The 23,085-nt window shown below is 41.9% G+C and overlaps 1 protein-coding gene across 2 annotated transcripts in view; it reads right to left on the bottom strand.

Moving 5' to 3' along the window:
• Positions 1-23,085, bottom strand: part of Slc25a13 (solute carrier family 25 member 13) — a 76,444-nt gene that overhangs the window by 30,142 nt on the left and 23,217 nt on the right. For both annotated transcript variants that reach the window (XM_021164488.2, XM_029478916.1), the window contains exon 9: positions 1,915-2,055. In XM_021164488.2, coding sequence (XP_021020147.1) covers positions 1,915-2,055 — 141 coding nt within the window. The remainder of the gene's footprint in view (positions 1-1,914; positions 2,056-23,085) is intronic.

The following is a 23,085-nucleotide window of genomic DNA, read 5'->3' on the forward strand; positions in this document are numbered from 1 at the left end:
TAAAGCCTCCCGCTACAAGCCTGGCACCTGAGAGTGATCCCATTAATCAATGTAAAGGTGGACAGAGAGAAATGACTCTTCATATGTGTCCTCTGAACTTGATATGCATACCCATGCATGCGCTCACGCACGCACACACGCACGCACGCACGCAGAGTTAAAAGCAAAACCACTCTACAACCATAAATTTATTCCAAACTAGCTCACACACCTACCTCCCTTCTTAGATAATGCCCAGTAGAGAGAGGCACATTCTATCTGATCCTAGAGGCTCAGATCACGGGATACTCGAACACCCACAGGATCTGGAGGGATGCAGAGAGCCATCTGGGGTGCATGGAGTTGTCTAAAGGAAGCTCCACTGAATTCTGAATATTCACTGGCAGAACCCAGAAACAAAGTACTCGGGGAATGAGAAGTTAAACACCACGCTGGCTGAAGGCCCTAAATGCTCAGAATGGCCGGTTGTTACCCATTCAGGGTCCCTTGTACCCACATGGGATGACGGGGAAGGGAAGACTTCAGTGTGTTAGTGTTAAGAGTCTATAGGGTAAATCCCCAGGGCCTTGGACATCAAATGCACTTCACATGCATGGCTTAGTTGAAGATAAAGACAGTGTACTCTAGAAGTCAACCTACGTAGTGTCAAAAAACAGTAAGGAATGGTGGGGTACTGCTTAAAAATTGAAAATTCACACAAATATTTTGAATAAAACATTGATTTGTGTGTATGCTCTATTAATTATCTATTTTTCTGCATATATAAATTAAGCTACTTCAGGCAGACTTTGAATTTCCACCCCATTGAGTTGGCAACAGATTCTATTAAAATCTTATTTGAATAGAGTGGGAGCCGGGCGTGGTGGCACACGCCTTTAATCCCAGCACTCGGGAGGCAGAGGCAGGCGGATTTCTGAGTTCGAGGCCAGCCTGGTCTACAAAGTGAGTTCCAGGACAGCCAGGGCTACACAGAGAAACCTGGCTTTGAACTCTCTCTGTTAAACCAGGCTGGCTTTGAAATCATCTGTCTCTCCCTCCCAAGCACTGGTATTAAGGGCTATTCCAGTGCAATTCTTTGGTAGAAAAGTACGGAAAACTTTTCAAATTTCCACTAAAACTTGACACCGTCATCCTGGAAAACCATTTTATAAACAAAAAAATGAGTGAGGTTTATAATAATGAAGAAGAGGTACCAATTGTTACCAATTATTTACCAGGAAAGCTACCTGGTGACAGAATATATGTAGCATCAGAAAGTTCTTGATCTAAGAATTTGGTTTGGGGTTGGGGAGATGGCTCATATTTTGCTTGTCTTGCAAGGTTAAAGGCATCAGTATGGATCTCCAGGGCACACAGAAAAAGCTAGCTGTAGTCACATGCCTGTAACCCCAGTGTTGGGAAGGTGGAAACAGGAGCCACGGGGACTCATTGCAAGCCAGCCTAGCCAGTCAGTGGGTTCCAGATGCAGTGAGGAACACATGTCATAAAACAACAGAAAGTGGTAGAAGACACTCAGTGTTGATCTTTGGGTATCCCAGCATGTGTTCACACATTCAAACATGTGTGTACCCACACCCCATGTACACACACACACACACACACAAAGAGAATCCAGTTCTTATATCAATATAAGTCCAAAAAAACCAAACAAACAAAAACAAAAAAAGAAAAAAAACACCTGCAGCCAGTGGCTGAGGTCAGTGCCACTGAAGAGACTGGCACTCACAGACTCTTATCAGAAGCCACTCCCATCACAGTCCTTCTGAGCCTTGGTCTCTAAGGGCAATTTGCTGGCAGATGGTAGGCAGGGTCTCCTCCTAGTTGACACGATAGTGCCCTATGGGTTCTAGCAGAACTTAACTCTTATCTGCTTAAAATAACAATAATTAAGCAAGTCAGTAAAACAAAAGTTACCTTGTAGATGCCAAAGAACCCCAGGTCTCGCACCACCGACAGAGCGCTGACTCGGGGGCCAGTGGTGATCTCTCCGGCCACTTGCAGGCGGATCTTCACAATCTCTAAAGGATTTGTGAAAATCACTTGGGAGCCTCCAGCCTAAAGAGAAAAGAGAAACTTAGCATCAAAGCTGAAACGTGTTAAGGGATCAAGGCAAGAAGAAAACTTTCTCTGAACCAAGTTTGGGATATTCTATCACCATGGATTGATGGTCTCAGATAACTCAGTTCTATCTACCAATTAAAACAGATGGTCCATCAGTAAGATGGCTAAATGGGTAAAGGTACTTGTCGCCAAGCCTGAGGACCTAGTTCAATTCCTGGGACTCATGTGGTGGAAAGAGAGTTGACTCCCAACAGGTTATTCTGTGACTTTCTCAACACACACACACACACACACGCACACGCACACACACACACACACGTAACTAAATTTTTAAAAAGAATCAAAATACAGCTAGAGACTTATGTGAATCAAAATCCACTTTTGGACTCCAGCTTCCAGGACAGAGATGCTAGTTTTGTGGACAACAAAAGAACCCATGGAGTTGAAGGAGACTGCTGTGGGCTCGGCTTGCCCTGAAATCAGAGAGAACTCTAAGTGGTGTGCACAAGGCCTTTTGCAAGCATAAGACTCCAGTTTTGATCCCCAGCACCAGGAAAACAGGATTTCAGAAAGCATGGATAACTGCTACCAGAACACCCAAGCCAAGGATACAAAGGCATAGACTAAACTCAAAATAATAAAATAAAAATTAATTAATTTTCAAACAAATGTGTGTCTCGAAAATAGGAGGGAGCAAGGAGGACAAATTGTGTCACAGATTTCCTGATTCTGGCAGTGATTTAAAAATTGCCAAAATCTTGTAAACTCAGAGGGAGAAAATCTTAAGAAAACCCAGCAGGATTCAAATTCCATTTATTTACTCTTACAACTTTATTTATACATTGACTGTGTGTAGAATCATTCTTTTATGTAAAATAAATGATACATTGAATGGTAAAGATATGAATTAAATTGATTACAGCCTAAAGTTCCTACACTGTGTGCTCATCCACTCCAGCAATGACTGGGTACCACACCCCAAAATTGTCAGTGAAATGTTTAGAGAGTGCAACACAGGAAACCTCATTTTGAAGCTAAGTCCGTATTAATTGTAAGCCTGTATGTTTTTTTCTTAATGGCCTCCAACTTGTTATTTCTTAATTAGAAATATACCAAATTTTATATAATCCAACTAAGATTAGTCCCGGTGTGGCACAAATTTGAATGTGTATTATGAAATGATGTCACTCACTCCAGAACACAGATATGAGACTCACACAGCTTATGAGAGGCCATTATGCAAACAGGTAAATCAGTGTTGCTATCAAATGGAAGAGCCGTCTAGAAGATTCTCTACTCCTGGGACTCAATGCATCCATCTCTCAAATGGTCTGTCTGTATGCACTAAATGGAATGCATTAAGCTCCGAGAGTGGTCTCTGGACTATTGTTCATGATATCGTGCAATAAGACTCAGAAACAGCATAATCATCCAACGGTGAGAGCAGATGAGATGAATTTGAGTACACCCATGCACTGAACACTTCGCACCAAGTACTGTGTTACATGTCCACTGTACGTGCTAAGTGGAAAGTGTTACTGCACACAAACACCCATACCAAAGGGATGCTTCAGAGGTGATAAAATGACAGAGTTTAAGTTTGCCTTAGTACATTTTAAATTTCTGTATAGATGCTGTGTTACTATGACAAAGGTGCTAACAAAAAGTGGAAGAAATGCTTGTTTATTGTTTTTCTCTTTTCAACAATGTAGTATCTTCATCAGGACACATTAGCTCTTTTTTTTTTTTTTAAACGAAACAAAGCAAAACAAACTTTCCCTGTCTCTGCATTTACAGAGCAGTGGTGTTCACGCATTTTTTGGATGCAGGCTACCCCTCCCTGTTCACTCCCAGGATGTGTCTTGCCCATCCCCTGGTCTAGGAGGCCATCCGATCAACTTGGGAGGTCCCGGGAAGGGCTGTACAAGGTAGGAAACAACGCCTGAGGCAGCATGTCTGGGAGCTTGTGTCCACCTGGTCCATACAATAATATCTTGTCCTCTGCTCAGAAGAGCTGCCTTTGCAGGAACCTGGTGTTGGCAGGGGGAAGCCCCTGTTTCCATCACCCTAGAGCATCCTGTGGGTCTGCAGGCGATTCCTCCACAACATGTGGTCAGCTGATGAGCAAGACATGACCTTAGTTACCAAACTAGGTACACAGGGAAGAGTCGTTTAGTGCTTCTGGACCAGAGAACTCTTCATATTAAAGTGGAGATCATTATCAAATACAAAATGAGCTTTAAGGGGGGAGAGGTTCTAGCTGGAGCAATAAAAATTCTTCCATGGGACAAAACCGAGTAGGACAGAATTAACCTAAGGGCTGGTTTCTCTTTCTGACTTTCATTGTTTTTTAGAGTAGAGAGAACTTTCTGAGCATGCAGTGTCAAGGGCAGGAGGCAAGGCTACCAAGAGGCACTGCAGCCTGCAACCGTAATGCACAATTTCTCCAAATGGGTAATTCTTAGAACAGGCCAGGGTTCTCACATCTCACAGCAGGTGAGGAGGCAGCCGAGTGCCCTGTGGAAGATGGACCCTCAGCTCACTTGTCTGTCAGATTGCCTCACTTATTACAAAAAGCAAAGAAATGCTGACCATGCACTTTCCTGCCCAGCTGGTTGGCGGGCAAGGCTGAGCGGTGGCACTACACAGATAGGGGCCCATTTCTTTTGTCACAGGCACCGGTTCTGGGCCCCAGCCAGGTTACAATCACCTGCTGAGCTTGTAAGGGGCAGTGACTTCTGGACTCCACACCAGATAACTAATTAAGAATTTCTGTGTCTGTGCTTTTTAAAACTTTTCCTAACTGGTTATACACATGGAGGACTGAAAAAGCTCTTTAATATGCAATCTGGAGGCTGCCTGTCAATTCTGAAGGTTTTCTCATCTTCTATAAAAGCTATGATTTCTAATTCCAGTCCCCCATATTATTTCAGAGAATAGCTTTTATGTTTTCCTTTTGATCTCACAACCAAGCATTGCCATTATCAAAGGTATAATTTTTAGACACAGAATTGTCTCATTATTTTATTTCTTTACAAACACCTGTAAAAGTTAACAATGTATCCAATAAAATAGGAACTTAACTCTCAAACTCTAACTCCAAGACAGCAGACAGATACCGACTCTTAGGAACAGCAGAACTAGATTGCAAGTTTCGGATACTTGAGATGCACCAGAGAAAAAATACCCTTCGTAGGACTGCAGAGACTAGATGCACTAGAAAGAAGCTGTAATGGTAGTAGAAATGGAAGAATGTATACCTAGCCTCCGGCAGACTAAGAAATAAAAAACCCACAGACCCAGTGTGGCACACTCGAAAGGTGTCAAAGATTAGACAGGTCCTTTGGAGTCTGGCAGGGAGGAAACGAGACTTGAAGGCACCAAGTGAAGATGCTTATCATTTGGTGCACAGTGTCTGGGCATCTCCAGGACTTGATCACTACACAGTACACTGGCTGCCTGCTGCTCTTCCAACTCCCACTCTATTGTCCATTCATAGTACCTTAGCCACGTTCCTCCTCTGTAGAGATCAAAGAGACCTCATACGGGCCAACAATGAACAGGAACACCTATTGTACACAAAGGCGTTGTGTCCCTCATCACCTGAGAGCTCAGGATGGACAAAGATGCTGGCTTTTGTGTACATGTGGTGTTTGCCAGAAATCATTTTCTTATGACTTTCTGGAGTCTCTGGCAGAAAGAAGGCAGGGACTTCTTTCTGGTTTTCTTGCTGTAGCTTCTGTTACTGACTCCAACATGAAAAGACAAACAAACAAACAAACAAAAACACAGACTCACTGTGGTGGTTTAAAATGGGAAATGTGCCACTTAGACTCTGGTATCTGAAACCTTCGTCCCCAATTGGTGGCACTATCTGGAGAGATGTGGGGAGTTGTAGACTTGGAGGAAGTGCATCACTGGAGGTGGGCTGTGTGTTATCCCACTTCTGGTTTGTCAGCTCCGTGCTTGCTATTAAAGACTCATATTTCTCAGCTTCCTATTCCTGCTGCCTATCTGTGGCCAGCAGGATAGTCCCTTGCTGTGATGGATGGACATGTAGGTAGCCCTCTGGAACCATAAGCTCACAAAAACTTTTTCATGAGGTATTTGGTGATGGTATTTTATCACTGCAACAGAAAACTAACTGATACACTTGTTTCTGCTCCTGAATATCTATTCACACAATTATTTTCTAAATGTTTTATAAACACTGATGTTCAAAGTTGTGCTTAAGAGCTTGCTGTGGGAGCACACTATCTGTAACCTCAGCATGTGGGAGATGGAGGCAGACAAGAAGACGAAGAATTCCTATGCTGTATAGAAAATTTGAGGTCAACCTTCCTTGGAGCAAACTTCCTTGCTTCACCCCCAAAAGGGCAAAGTTCACCCTGGAGATTTTGCAGAAGCAAGAAAACATTCCTGTTCTTGGAGAACTTAAAATAAGAGCAGAAATAATAATGGACATCCAGTTCATATCTCACATGGATGACTTGGACCCTGTTTTGCATGTACTGTGTATCTTTACATCAGGGTAAGCACAAAAAGGTGACTGTACAAGTTAAACTAGTTTATCAAAGGTCACAGATGTCTATGACCAAGTTGAGATACCTAAGCACCTATGCTTCAGTGAGTGCATGTATTTGGAGACGGAGCTTCTAAAAACAGTCTTACCATTGTGTTTTGTTTTTTTGTTAAGTGAGAAGGAGAAAGATTAGGTCTTGCTATATAGTCCTGGCTGGTCTGGAACTTGCTTTATAAAGTATGCTGACTTCAATCTTAAGTGATCTTCTTGCCTTTGCTACTTCATCACTTTAATTTTGTACTGTCATGAAGCATACTATGAGTATTTAGAATATCTGGTATGCAATTCCCCAAAGGGTCTCAACCCATGGGTCGAGAACCACCGATTTAGATAGAACAGAAGGGTATGAAAGAGAATGGCAGAAGATGAAACCACTGAGCCAAATCATGAGGAAAAAAAGTTCTGGAAAGAAGGACTGGACCCTGACCACCATCCTGAAGAAGGAATGTACAGTGGATGTGGTGCAGTTAAATCTGAATGAAGAGAGGGCATGTAAACAGATAACTCAGAACTGCAGGGGAGCATCCAAGACTTGGAAAGAGGCTTAGATAACAAAGGGCTGTGTTTGGTGCTAATTTGGAAAAAAAGGGGCCCAAGCCAAGGGTAACAATTAGGGTTTTAGCAGATTGGGTAAGAGAGAAAAGGTACAATTAGAACAATTATGTCTGTAATGAGAAGGGAAGGGATGAGAGGCCTTGGGTGCAATGACAACCAACAAGGTTAGAATGCAGCATGGGAGGGAAGGTGGAAGGAGTTAGGTCTGCAGCCCTTTCAGAGGACAGAGAATAATAGAGAGCCATCTACCCAGAGCGTGAAGTGGGCAGAACTAAGACTCAGTTGAGGGCGCACTCCACTGAAGCTCCAACTAGGATTTTGTACGAGGTTGGAAGGAGAATTAAAGGTAAGAGTGGTGAATAAAAACACTAACTACAGTATTGCCCTGGGAATTGGAGCAGAGAAGTAAGTCAGGAATGTGGCTTCTAGAAAGGAGCGAGCTGGTGGACTAGTCAACAAGATTTGCACACACAGACACAAACCTGGTGACCTAATGTGAAAGCAAAGTGGCTGCTGAGGCAGAGAGGAAGGCTCTGAGAAAAGGACCATCACTAGGAGACTATGCAGAGGACAGTGGGTATTTAGAGTCACCAAGGAGTGCAGAGACGGAATAGCTGGGGACTTGTTTTCTTACTTAAAGCAAGATGCTATCATTTCTGAGTACAGGAGGAGAGTGAGAGATAAAAATCTGAACACTTTCCTGGGAAGCAAGCTTTAGGCCAGCCTGAGCTACAAGGCATTTCCGACATGAAATCACAGCCGTATCCCACCCCCTGGAACTGACGGCAAAACAAGAGTCAGGCACTCTACAAGAAGTTATGATCAGCAACATAGAGGTGATGGTGACGATTAAAGAGGAAATGACTTGTGTATGCTCTTGCTAAATTCAACAAAACCAGCCTGGAAGCTACAACAGACAACAGAGTACCTAAACATAATTTAGGGCTGTATTGGTCCCTGTCAGCAGAGGAGCCAGAGCCATAGGCAGCACCACATGGGTATTCGACAAAGAGCCTACTGTGTGTACACATGACCCATAGATGAATAAGTTGGGTACTGTGTGGATTCTTACCCAAGAAGTGACTATACTGAGCAAGAATATTTGACAATCCACTTTATTTTACTGAATAATAGCCAAAAAAATAAAAATTAAAAAATCCAACTATTACATTTCTAAACAGAAAGAACTTGATGTTCAAAAATATTACATATCTTTAGAGGAGAGAGAAAGAATGGGTATATCCAAAAAGAGTTTATACTTCAACTTTTTTTTGAAAATAAGTATCATTAGCAAGAAATAACTATGTAAAATACACAAGATCAAAATGAAGAAAATTACAGGTTTTCTGTTTTGTTGTAACAAGGATAAAAGATTTGAAGGCTGGGAACCAACTATCGTTATTAGGAAGAGTGAAAGTTATAAACGTATATTTGCCCATAACTCAATTTCAAATGCAGACATTACTAAAAAAACCACCATTTAAAAAAATTAAATCAAATATTATTAAAATTTCTTTTTCCTCAAATTAATTTAACATTCAAAGCATTTTTCCTAAGTAAAATTTTAACTTAGTTTTCAAAATATGTTAAAAAGAAAAGTCACATGGAGAATTTTATTGGTGCCCATCCATGAATTAGAACAGAAAAAAAATTAAATGTAGCACAAGCCACATAAATGAGAAGACCCATAACTAGTGACACAGTGCACTTAAAAGCCCTGTCCAGGCAGCACAGGCAGTAAGCAAGAAAGGCTCTGTCTGCCTATAGCTAGGAGCCCCTTTACTCTGCATATAACCTGTGTGCCTGATAGTCAGTTGCTGTTTGCTGATCTTTTCTTCATTAAAGGGGGAAGCTAGGGGACTGGTTTGGGTGTGTATCAGCAGTAGTCCCATCAACCATGAAGAAGGAATCTGCCTTAATGATCTTTCTGGCATAGTCTCCAGCTTCTATTAACTGCTGCTTCCCAGGATTCTCATCTAGAGCATAGCTAGCCAGGGTCCTGTATGCTGGAGGAGGGCCAGGCACAGACAACACACCAATGCAAAGCTCACAGGAAGCTGCATTGGAAGCTGCATTTAGTTTACATTTGTCAAGCTGTGATTGGCTGCGTATGAAGGCTTTCCCAGTAGAAGCAATACAGCCTTGAACTCACAATGAAGGGCAGGCTGGCCTCAATCTCACAGAGCCACCTGCCCCTGGCATTAAAGACATGCACCACCACACCTGGCTAGCTGCCTCTTAACATCTCCTTCATGTCTTTAGTTTTTTGAATGTGCAAGCTGCTCAAATCCTTCTGGCCTTCTTAGCACCAGGAGGTATCTATTGGTCCTTATCTAGTAAGACAGAACCCCTACTGTGACCACCACTACAGTCATCTCCAGCAAGCTTCTGACAACACCAACTATCCATGCATCAGTCCTGAAGGTCCCTTTCTGGAATGATGTGGCTCCCTAATAAGCAAGGTAAGGGTAGACTTTCATTTTTGGTGGTAACGATGGGCCTTGTGCAGGCTAGGCAGCCCCTCTTCCATTATGCTATCTGTATCCTGGGACCTTGGAAGAATAGTATTTGTAGACTCACTTCCCAAGAATGAATGGTTCATAGGTTCGACTAGAAACAAGTCATAGTTATAAGCCTTGAATGACAGTGCCCTCACAAACACTTTCTCTTTATGCTTCTCTGAAGAGGACAGAGTCAGACATTTGTGGAGCCCTTGCAGCGCAGTACTGAACTCACATCTTTGTCCCCTTCCTCCATTCATGCCAGTGCAGGTTCTGTTGTTCTTGCTTCTCTAGAGATGAGAAAGGAGAGACAGAATTCTGTCCACGGCAGAGATAAAAATTGAGCCCAGACTGGCTGAATTTCAAACCAAAGCTCAGAATCTTTATGCTAATTTATTACCAAAGACACTGAGAATTGGAATAGATTTTGAGTTATCTTTCCTTCTTTGTGTACAATGCCTGCTCGTGTCTTTGGTCAATCTGATCTGAGCCACAGTTCCTAAGAACTGCGATGCTTTTGTGAAGCACATAAATCCATATGCATTAAAGAGATATGAAGAGGTGTGCTTTTTAGATCTATCCCATTTTCTCTCTGTAGATTAGTCCACAAATCACACAGAAGTCAGACAAGTTGAAATTATAATCTCCAAATCATTAAAATATGAATCTTTGAGGCCTGCTTTAGACTCAATCAGAAATGGGTAATTAGTGGCAATTTCTATTTTATTCAGATGGGCTGGCAGAAAATGGTTATTGTTGTTGGTATAGATTTTACATAAATACAGCATTAGCTCATGATCAGGACAATGGACACCCCACCTCTACATACAGTGCTTTTCACACCTCCATACAACAGCTTTGGCTACTGCAATTCCGGTCTGACTCCCATCATCAACACAAATGCACCTTTAGAGCCTGTGGCCGGAGAGCAACCAGAGAGGGAAATGGGTTGTGGCAGCCGCAGCTCTGTCAGCATGGAGCCCACACACCAAGCTTCTCAGGTGAATATGGCTCTCTCTACACAAAGCATCATCATTTCAAAAAATGCTCTAATTTCTCACATGATATGATTTCTTGGGGCTCAAAGTAAAATTATAGTTTTTTCCTTCTAATATCCTCTCTCAGTAAAATGGGCTAGATGGCTACTCTGCAAAGAACCTGAAATATGGCTTCTATCACAGCTTCTTTCGATCCATGCCTAGGTGTTTTTATAAGCTTGCTATCTTTACTTTCTCACAAGTTTGCAACCCCAATTTCCCTTCTCGTGTTACAAAAAAGGCTTGCTTTACTGTTGACGCCTCTGAAAGCACTGGGAACATTATGGTTGGGGGTGAGGGTGCAGTTACCTCTTTAGTAGTACAGCATTTCAAGAAATATTTAGAAAGGCAACATAACTCTGATATATTGCCCTCTTTCTCTAAACATCCACAGAACAATGGCCCTCAATAAACCTCACTAAACTGACAATACTCTTTAGGTAGAACGGGTACAGGCAAATAGGGTTTCTTGTTATAAGTCGAACAGGTACATTATCACAACTGCAGAAGGTTATCAGCCATCTAAATATCTTACATTATCAGGGGGCTCCTCCTCTTCCTACTCCTCTATAGTCCAGTTTTTTACATTTGTCTGAATACAACAAGCTTTTCTGCAAAGTGTCCTTACTAAATGAGACAGTATCCCCAAACATTCATTCTTGGACCTGGGGGTTCCTGTCATAAGTAACTAGGAAAGTAAAAAACAAAAACAAAACAACAACAACAAAAAACAAAAACAAAAAAACCCCAAACCAAACCAAACAAAACAAAACACACACAAAAAAAAACAAACGCAGCCTTTAGTCACCAATCTTGAAAGAACACGAACAGCCTTCCTTTGAAAACAATTGAAGCCATCAGTCTGCTGTCCACAGAAACACAGCACTATATTTTAATACAACATAATTTCTGCTATGTTTTAAACTAAAGGCATTAAATATATCCATAGTTTAATCACCTTCCTTTAATTTGAATTCACATGGTAGATACTTATAGCTACTTAAAAAATTAAGTGGCAAAATGTATATGAAGAATATGTATCTTGATATTTTAATTATGTTCAATTGAGTGTACTTAGATTTAAAGTGCTTTCCACAAATGACATGTGCTAAGAATATCTAATTGCACACTGACATTCTAAAATATGTGTTACATGTGTCAAAAATAGATTAATATAAAGTTATTGGGTAACTTTTTTTCACTAAACCCAAATACATTATTTGATTATTTAGGTACAACAAAATTGTACCTACAAATAAGCTCTAGCCTAGCAAATGCCTACTGACTTGTCACATAGAACGAACACATACAGTTGTGACAGCATTTGAGATGTGAGGATGTTAGAAAACAGGCTTCTTAAGAATTCTTAGGCTCGATGTATTTTTCCATTTACTCGTCCTGACTTGATGTCTGGAAGCATCAAAATAATTCAAAGGTAGGACAAGTGTTTTTACTCTTCATAGAGATCACAGATAGAAAACAGTAACAGTCATCAAGTAACAGGTGATGGCTTAAATGAATGTATATTGTTCAGAAACAGTCAGGTATTAAAGAGAGACCAGCAGCAGCCTCCCAGGCAACCTGATAAATGTGACCAATTGCAAGAGTTCATCCAATGTCGTTCACTCCATGCTGGGTCAGGTCCCTTATGAGAAGTCTCCCCACCTGCCCACAATCAGGAAGTTCTTCTAGGTGGAAAACAAAACAAAACAAAACCCTTCGCTTACCTCTTGACATTGGGACACAATATTAAGCTCAATCAAGAATCACAAATCCCACTACGCTTTAAGTAAGGTGACCATTTTGTGCTAGGCCAATTAATAGCTCTCTTCAGCAACATGTATGTGGGTCGCACATGCCTAGAATCCCACTTATTATGTCCTGAATCATAAAATCCAAAATTTGTACATTCAGTTGCTAACTCCACATATGTCAAACTGCATTTCGAGGGAAGTCTTTTTTTAAAGAGGTAATTCAAATACTAAGAGGCTTTATAGGGTTGACCCTGCTCCATGACTGGTATCCTCAGAAAGCATTGAGACACAAACACAGCACACCGACTGAGGGGACCCCCATGAGGACACAGAGAGGATGTGGGCATTCTAAAGAAAATGCATCTTGAAAGACCTCAGCCTTGGCCTCCTAGGGTCCTGAACTGCGGAGAGAATATGTAACCGCTGTGTATGCCGCCTGACCTGTGGCACTTAGCTCTGGCAAACCGAGCTTGTGAACACTGAAACCACCGACCTGAACACCCTCAGACACAACGCCATATAGGACTTCCCTCCTTTAGCTGGGGATATGAATTTAACAACTCTGAAAAGAGGCAAGAGCAAATTCTTACCACTTATTTGTTCCTGAGATGCCGAACTGGAATGTTCTAGTCTTAACATTTTTAACCACACAGCAAAGGCGAAAAGGGGTCCTTATGTTTACACATTTTATCAACATCAAATTTTATATTTTCAGCTTCATGGGGTTTTAATAGGCCCTTAGCAGCCTGGCCAAGAAATCAAAGTGGAATATATTTGACATTAAAAAGCAATTAAGTTACGGACCTGTCAAACATGTTGATATTCAGGGTCTGACTGTTACACTGTCTACTGTGACTGCTACCACTAAAATCAGCTCATGCTTAGCAGGTTATTGGTGTCTGAACTACTAGGATCACTGTGGCTCAATCATTCCTCAAATTCTCATATCATAAGAAACCCCTCCTCGGGCTGGAGAGATGGCTCAGGGGATAAGAGGACTCTGCTCTTCCAGCGGACCTGAGTTCAATTCACAGCAACCACATGGTGGCTCACAACCATCTGTTCTGGGATCCAGTGCTCTCTTCTGCTGTGTCTGAAGAGAGCAACAGTGTACTCACATAAAATAAATAAATAAATCTTAGAGAAGAAAAAAAAAAAAAAAAGAAACCCCCTCCTCTATTTATTAGAAACCCAGAAGATGGCCACAATGTTTCAGGTGTCCTGAATCAAATATTTTAACTGCTGAAGAGAAGGGAGAAAAATCCAACAACAAGTTATCTGGTGGGCTGGGTGTCTTGAAAGCTGGACTTCCCTCTACTAAGAAGATGTTTCATCATGTTTCGGCACTGCAGCCTGAAAACATGAAGACATTAATGTGTTTGGATCAGATCTGTCTATGGATTCTAGGAAACAGCTTCTTAGTCATGTGCACACGACACCAAGTGATTCATTCCTCTGGGTTCCAGAAGCTACATCACGAAGAGAGGTCGGATGCCAGAGCTGCACAGGGCACCTTCCTAGTTCACGGATGTCATCTTCCTACCGTCTCCTCACATGTCAACGTAAGGAAGAAGCTGGGTGCTCTTGACCTTCTCAGATTGGCACTTCCTCCTTATCATGCTGTCACACTGGGCCTTAAATTGCCGTGTATGAACTGGAGGAGGAGATGGCCACCGAGTCGAGAGCATCCAAAGTCCTCAGCATCATCAGGCATTGTTCTCAGTTTTGCCTTCAGTTCAAATAAGAGTCATCTAGACAAAGCTCTCAACAAGGCATGTGGAGACACATAGGTACTGGAGCTCTGTTCCACATCGAGGCCTAAGCCCCATCCCCATGGAACCTTCTCGGGTGACTGTCAATGGAGATCCCTCCTCAGCCTTGAAAAATGTCTCCAACTTTGGATATTGCTATGGTAAGCACCTTTTTTGGCTGTTCATCATCTCCTTTTTAACTCCTCTCTTTTCTGGTTCTTTCGTGGTTTTGTACAAGTTCAGGAAGACTCTTTTCGACTTAAAACCTGAGTCATCATAAACAAACTGTTCCAAGTGTCCCCAGTCATTATCTTCATCCTGTTCTTAGGGCTCTGATGTCATTTTTAGAAATGAAGTCAAATAAAGTAAATAGGAACTTTTCAAAGGTTGGTTCGATTTCTGCGTGCTCAGGGACTATTTCTTTGTGAACCCCCTTTGATAAGGCGATATGTGGTCATGGCTACACCTCCTTCACTTGCTCTTCTGGAGTTAACACTCCCCCTGGGCCACCTATTTGTAAACTAATAAAGTCTGGCACACAGAATAAATACCTCTACTCTCTTTACCGACCCCTCTTAACCAAATATGTAGTTACCTGATGCAGATTTCAGGCTATGCAAAAATTTTTCCCTGGAATGTTTCAAATGATAACAATAACAAAAATGTAAAATAAAGAAAAAATCATTAAATTTTAATTAAATTATAAAGATATACGCACCAAAAAATAATAAAATTATATACATAGCATTTTCTTGGCTACCTGACCTGTTATATCAGAGTAACATCAAAGAAACTCCACTTAATGACTAAGCTAATGTCATCTGATACTTATAAGTAGGATAGGTGTAGACTTGTGAAATAAAACTGCTATGAGGGCACATCTCTACAGGAACCCTTGAGAAAAGAAAGATCATAAAAATAGGACTTAAATCTACTTCAGGCTAGCTTCTCGACAGCTCTGACTGACAGCCTGTGTATTCATTATTGAGAAAAATTTCTCCCTGATTTGAAATGGCTGGGTTTGAAATCACAAGAGATTTCAAGTTCAATGATAAGGCATCTGGCTTTGGGTATATTTCATGACCCAAGCACCTATACTAACACTCAGGCCTACTTTCTTACAGAATTCAGAACTCAAACTAAAACACTCCAAGAGGGTTTGATCGTGTTCTTAGATGATGCAAATGAAGTCTTTCAGAATATCTAGGTAAGAGTCACAAGTCAAAACCATCCATAATCAAATCTATCCACTAACTTTCTTCTCTCAAGGAATAACTGAGTAGGCGAGCATAGCTAAGCAACATGAGGTAATTACCTAGGTCGGGGGGTGTGGGGAGGGGTGCTGAAGAGGTTGAAAGGTCAACTGAAAGGGCCAGGTGCCTAGGGAGAACATGAAGCAAATTCTGAAGGCAATAAATACCACGGAGAGGGGAGACTGACAGCAGACAGCTAAGAGGTGTGGAGAGATGTTAAGTCACTGTGAGAGGGACCAACCGGTCTAGTGGAGAAAATGAAGACAGCACTGAGTTTGCAGAAGTGCCAAATTTCAAGTTATTTCATGTTATTTCACTATCCCCTCAAGGTAAGCCCTTATTGGTTATTGCTGCTGAGGTGAGTTCCTGATGCTCTCTGTGAACAGTGGCAATCTGGAGTAGGAAAGTGAACGTGAGAATCAACAGAAGACAGGAAGACGCTGGACCTGCTCGGAAGACTTCTTAGACAGAAGGCAATGAGGATGCTCCTGAACACTGCTTCTCAAATCTGTTAGTGGCTTACAGGTCACTGCTGTATTGAAGAGAGATTCTTTCTCTGAACCTGGGCTAGCCTCCCAAACTTATCTGATGCAAAGAACACAGTGGAAGAATAGTCCAACAGAAGTTTTACAGCTTCTGTCGAAGATCCTGAAGCAAGGCTCCATTGCAGAATCAAGCTACCAAGGTTTGCAAAGTCCAAGCTACACAGAGAAGCAAACAGTAGATGTTCTCTGGACGACAGCCCCAGTTATTAGCAGCTGACAGAGGAAAGTGGTGCCAGCCATGAAAGCCCACCATCTTACCATCCACTTGAGGCTAGGTGTTAGAAAATGCATCCCCAGTAGCCCTTTGCTAACAACACAGAGGTCCTGACTGAGAGCCACCCAGCTGAGCCCAGTCAACACAGAGAACCTAGAGAAATGCTGGTAAAACGTCACTGTGTGAAGCCAGGAAGTTTTCAGTAGATACTCAAGTCAAGCCTAGAACCAGAACTGACATGCAGTCTAGGTTAAGATGGAATAAGAACTATATTGAAAAGATCAGGGTTCATGGTGCAGCTTCGTGGTGGAGCACTTAGCTTGTATATGTGAGAAGCTGGTTCTGATACGCAATGTTATGGTTTAAATAGGAAAGATTCCTAGAAAACTTACGTTTCCAAGGCTTTGTTGCCAACAGTGGGCTTCTGGGAAGTGTCCACAGCATGATAAATTCAATGATAGATTCTTAGTGTGGTAGTGTTACTGGGACGTAGTTGAAATGAACAGGTTGAGCTGATTGGGAAGTTACCGTGCCTCTGCGTTTTGAAAGTATTATCTGTCTCCAACATTTTGCTTCCGGCCTACCAGGCAGTAACCAACAATCCTTTGAACAAGCTTTGCTGCCAAGTCTCTGTTTTGTCACAGGTCTAAAATGGGAGCCAAGTGATGCTGGACTGATGCCCGTGAGAGTGTGGGACAGTGAGCCAACAATAAACCATCTGTGTGGGATGTTGCCACTGTGACAAAACCTCCCATCGACAGTATGGCAGAAAGGATGTGGAATGTCAAGAACTCTCAAGGTGGCACAGGGCCTCAGGGGCTGCTGTAGTCAGACCCCAGTGCCCTTCCTTATCTCCCAAGGAAACGGAGCATGGTTACCTTTAGTCCTATCCAAAAGGCTGAAGGGGAACATTTACTGCCACAAAATCTCGTATATGTCACATATACCAGGAGTTCATAAGACAGGGAGGACTTTCTGATTTTTTTTTATTATTTATGATAATTCTTAAAAATGAGTTCTGCAAAGTTTTGAAAAGAACACTTTCAGTGTGTAAAAGGATGGTTCACCCATGTGCTTGCTACTCATCTTGACCTGGAGAACGTGGGGAGCATGTTGTAGGGACAATGGAGAAAGATGATGGACAGGAAGGCACACGACCAAGAGCAATGAGAAGACACTCATGCCACCAAAATGTCACTGAAATGTTTCCTATTTAACAAGATCACTTTTAGTTCTCGTACTGAGTACTGAACCTAGGTCATGAGTGTGGCAGGTGAGTCCACTACCACGGGGGCTATTTCCCACTGTGCTTTTTACTTTTTAATTTTGAGCCAGAGTCTCACCAAGTTATTCATACTGGTCTTGAACTCACTCTGTAGGACAGGTAAGTCTTAGCCCAGCAACTAATTCTCCTTCCTCAAACAAGAAGCTACAATTACAGGCCTATATCGTCTGGTCTGGCAATGAAAATCACTTTGAAGAGCAGTTTTGACTTCAAAACTGTTTCCTTTATCAAATATTTAATAAGCACCTGATGGCAAATTGTCATGTATTATCTGAGATCATTGGAATATGTTAATGAGTAGAAGGCTTGTCTATTATGTGGCAAGAGGAGAGACACACAAAATACAGAGAAATTATGAGAAATACAAACATCATATAGGAAGATCTCTTGAAAATGACAAAGAGCGACGATGGGAGAGAAGAAGGAGAGAACGAAAAAGAAACAGGAAGAGAGGAAGCACCTACAGTAAGGCAAAAGGAGAGGACACCTGTGGCAGAAAGCATTGACATTTTGAGTTTACCCAACATTGGATGTAAGTTAACATTATAAGACTCTGAAGGAAATATTGCAGTCTTGGTTAGAAACCTTCTGTTGGTTAACTAGCCACAACACACTGTCCTAACTATAGGAACCTCAATGTAACAACTCTGTGAATACAAACATCTGTAACAGACACTTGCAAGATAGGTAGCTTACAGCCTGGGGAAGTAATGATCCCATTTTCTGCTCTTTGCTGACAAGCGAGGCCCTGATGGGAAGGTCCTGATGGACAGCATGGGTTGCTCCTGGAACACTGGGCCTGAGCACAGCATTCAAAAGCAAACGTTTACATTTCTCAGGGATACACTCCGATGTAGCATAGAGTAGACAGAAGAAGCCTTACAGTGAAGAGTTACCTAACTCAAGATAATGATAGCCTCAGGGAAGGAGGGAGGGAAGGCCACGAGGCAGCTACAGAAGGACCTCCAGTGGCCCTTCAGAGTTTGCCATTTTACCATAACAGGGAGTCATACATAGGTTCATATCTTTGCATTTCCCACCTGTTTTTTCAAAATAAACATGAATATCAACTAAATGTGATGTAAAAATGATGAGTAACAAGGTGTGCCTTAAAGATAGCACCTGGGGTTCTGGAGCCCAGGGAGACAGCTCAGCTGTTAAAAACACCAGCTACTTTTACTAAAGATGCAGGTTTGATTCCCACGTGGTGGTTTACTATTCTCAGGGGATTTGACACTTTCTTTTAGGTGCCTCAGGCACCAGGAACACAGCTGTTCCACAGACATACATGCAGATAAAATAAAAACAAATAAAATAAGATAACAACAACAACAACAACAAATGTAAACAGTTTCTAGGATATCCCTGAAAGGGTTAAGGGGTTAAGGCACTAACTAGCTGCCAAGCCAAAGTTTGATGACTGGAAGACATGTGGTGGAAAGAGAGAGAGCCAGTTCCTGTGACCTTCACATGAATGTGCACACACACACAGAGACACACACACAGTCACAGACACACACACAGACACACACACGCATACACACACACACATGCACGCGCGTAAAAATAAGTATATGGCCAGCATGGTGATATACATATGTAATCTCAGCACTCAAGGCCTGAAGCAAGGAGACCTTGAGTTGCCAGTCCAGTTTGGGTTACACAGCCAGACCCTATGTCAAAGAAAGAGCAGCAAAACAACTAATACACATCTACACAAGCAGATTCAAAAATCACAAACATATGAGAATTACCATCACAGTGAGAATACAGAAGCTGGGCCCAATGGCACAGGCCTATAATCCAAGGTACTCAGTAGGCCAAAGGAGGAGGAAGACAAGTTCAAGGTCTGCCTAAACTATAGCCTGAGTTCAAGGTCTGTCTTGGTAACTTAATGAGACCTTGTTTTTAAATTAAAGTTGGTGGGGGGGAACGAAGTTGTGAGGTACAGTTCAGGGCTTGCACACCATACGCAAGGCCCTCAGGTTAATCCTTCCCTAGAATCACAAAAGAAAAAGAAAGTAGAAATACAAGCAGATAATAGCATGGGGCCCTGACCTTTGCTAGAGAGAGTAACTAGATTACAGCTCCTACCTTTCCAATCATGCTCTCCTGTTGTCTGCACATGCACACACAGGCACATCTGTGTGCAGTTACAAGAGTTAGTGCACATGCAATGTGGAGGCCTGACATAGAAGTCCAGTGCCTTCCTTAGTCTTGTTGTTCCTTTCTTACCAAGGCTGAGTCTTTGGCTAGTTTCAGCTGGTCTGGCTGGCTGGCTGGCTTTGGAGAATTCCTGGCTCTGTTTCCAATAAGCTGAGATCACAGGAAATCCACTGCTCCCAGTTGGCTTTTACACGAATGTCTCAGATGACAGCTCTGGTCCTCACACTAGCGTGACCAGTATTTTAGCTACTGAGCTACCTCCATAGCCCTGGCAGTGCTATCTTTACCTGTCATTTCCAGAACAAGTGATGTCATCTTATCAATGACTTTTCCCATGAATGATGACAAACTCAAGCCATCGTATACACTCACGTATGTATGCACGCATGTGAGTGCACCACAACAGGGAAATACCCAGACTGTATTACTGCAAGTGCAACCACTGCCTTTACAAAAACTATGACAGAATTTATTTTCTACTGACATAGAAATATATAGATAGATATAAATATAGATATAGATAGATATATAGACATATATATTTTAAACTAAGAATGAGCTTTGTAAAATCAAAGGTGTTGATACAGTTTTTCTGGCTAGTATTAGATTTTCAAGCCAGATACTTTCTTAAAAACAATCCTAGGACCGCATTTGGCTTTCCTTACCTGGTATTTAATAAGAACAAAGGAGCAGAAGAACTCAGGCTGCTCACACGCCTCACCTAGACTTTAATCCTTTATTCATCTGGATGCATAGAAGAGAGAATGACTACAACTCACACACTGTCAGCATTGTGTGCTTTGATTATTATTATTATTATTTACTTCTTTATTTTGGTAGAGCTACAGGAAGAAGGCTCACGATATACCCAGAGCTGGCAGGTGAATTTTTGGAGTTGCTGGCAGGGCTGTGGTCACATGTCTTTTCCTCTACCAAGTTCACCAATACTGTATCCCTTGCAGGTTATCAGCTGCACACACTGTTTTACAGAAGGAGTGGTGACCAAGAAGGGAAAAGCTGGAAAGAGAAGGTATATATATATATATATATATATATATATATATATATATATAGTTGTTCAAGGGGAACCAGGGGGCCCAAGTTTCTCTCAGAATTCTTGCATCAGTGAGTCTAATTTAAAAATCAGAATGCCACCACCAAGATTTCTTTCTGATGTAAGAGTTTATAAACTCCACTCTTAGCATCTAGTTGAGTTAGGGATTATGGTGAAAATATCACTACCATTCACGGTTGATCTATTTTTTAAAAAATGCTTAGAAAACTAAAGTCAAATTTAGGCAGGATTCTATACTAGAACTAATCTCAGTAAGAAATTTAAAATTTACTTTTAATTAAAGAAAAGTTTCACCTTTGCCCTTTCATGTGAACCAGCTTTACAAAATGCTATTTTATGAAAATAACAAGGAATAGGATACGTTTTATTGAAATGCTGATGACTGTCTCCCTCCAAATGGCCGACATTCATTCTTCTAAAATGAGTAAATAAATGAGATCAGCCAAGCACTATGGAGAGGTAGGTTACAAGCCAACGATCTTTGCGTATTTTTCCTGTTGGCAAAACCATTGTAAACCAGAGACGGCTTTGTTCAAAGGAATGAACAGCTTTGGTTGACGTGAGGGAAAAGTCAGCCATGTGTGCTAACACTCAGCAATAACGCAGCATAGTGAGCTCCAAGGGACTTGAAAGTCAACGCCCAGTGATGCTTGGCTGAGCTAAAGCAAGAAACTGCTCATGTGACACGAGGTCACAGAACCCTTTGTGTTCCTAATCACACAGACCAGCCCATAGAACTCATGACTTTATTCTGTGATATGTACCAGCTCTGAAAGGGAGAGACCTCAAAAAAGGATGAAAGGAGAGATACTGTTATAACATACACACATAGACACAGATATACACACAGACACACATGCAGACACATATACTCTCACAGACAGACAGACAGACAGACAGACAGACACACACACACAGAGGCACACAAACATCCATTTTACTCTCTCCTGGGATCTTTGCTCCCTACATGACTGCTTAACTGAACTTAAAACTCTTCTTAAAGCTAGTGTGGGGAGGGGCGCAAAACCAGAGATGAACTTCAGAGGGCCGCCTTTGAGGTAAAGGGTGGCAAACCTCATTTCACAGATATTTTAAGTAGCTGTAAAGCCCAAGTGGCTCCAATTTTAAGCCTGTGTTTAGATCAAGCTTGAAAGGGGTGCGTCTCTTTACAATAGCTAGGCACCACTTGTGATGCCAATCAGTGCTCTGTGTTTGAAATGGGCCACCAAACTTGCAAACAAGACCACCTACAGAGGGCACCTTGACAATGAATGCATGCCACAGCCAATCTCCTCAGCATCCAAACGCATGCACAGGCATTAGGGAAAAAATACACCTCCACGCTCTGCCATTTCACATTTTAAATTCTTACATAACTCTAGTATCACGTGTCTACGAAGTTTAAAACTGTAATCTATAAAATATAAAATAAAACCTCTATCTTTTCCTGACCTAAGTACCCTGCTATGTCAAGCAAGACTCTTTGCAACACATTCAAGGACTAGGCTAGACTCAGCCTCAGGAGACAGACATCTAGTCAATGTCTTAGGCTCATTGCAACATTCTGAAGGACTGTGCTAGATCCAACCCACAGAAGCACCTACTTAAATGTTAGAAACCAAGCTGGACGGGTGAGTAGCTCAGTAGGTAAACACAGATAGTGAGTGCCCTTCCCGAGGGGCCCAGCGCAGTTTCCAGCAACCACCTCAGGCTGCTCACAACTAACTCTAGCTCCAGAAAACATTAATCCTTCACTTGGGCAAGCACACACTTAATATCCATTCACAAACACACATATTAATTAATTAATTAATTAATTAAAAATAGAACTCCTTGTTCCTGGGATGGCAAAGGCAGGGTTGCTTGCAATGAAGAGCACTTAAGAGAAAGGACTTCTGAACCCTCTGATGATTGTCGTGCATCCTTTGCATGGAGGAAATAAAGGGTCCCCTTCTCCATCCTCACTGCTCCTAGAGTTACAGAACCCGGGACCCTACCTGGCCACTTCTGACAGGTCAGTGATCAAACAAAGAGTCAGGCAGCAGTCAAATTCCATCCTCTCTTGAAGTTACCAGGAACAAGGACTCCTGGCAGCTCCTACATTCAGCATGAGGCAGGACCGTGAGCCTTTTCCACACAAGCATTTCAGGTGTCGGCCCAACTTCTACACTCAATGATTTTCAAGGAGAAAAAGAAAAAAATATGTGTGCATTTGCTGCCTGACCAGGCCAATAAAAAAAAAAAAAGAAAGAAAGAAAGAAAGAAAGAAAAATGTGACCTCATGTTTTCTTATATGAAAAGTTACT

Source organism: Mus caroli, chromosome 6, assembly GCF_900094665.2.
Source record: "Mus caroli chromosome 6, CAROLI_EIJ_v1.1, whole genome shotgun sequence".
Classification (NCBI taxonomy): Eukaryota; Metazoa; Chordata; class Mammalia; order Rodentia; family Muridae; genus Mus; species Mus caroli.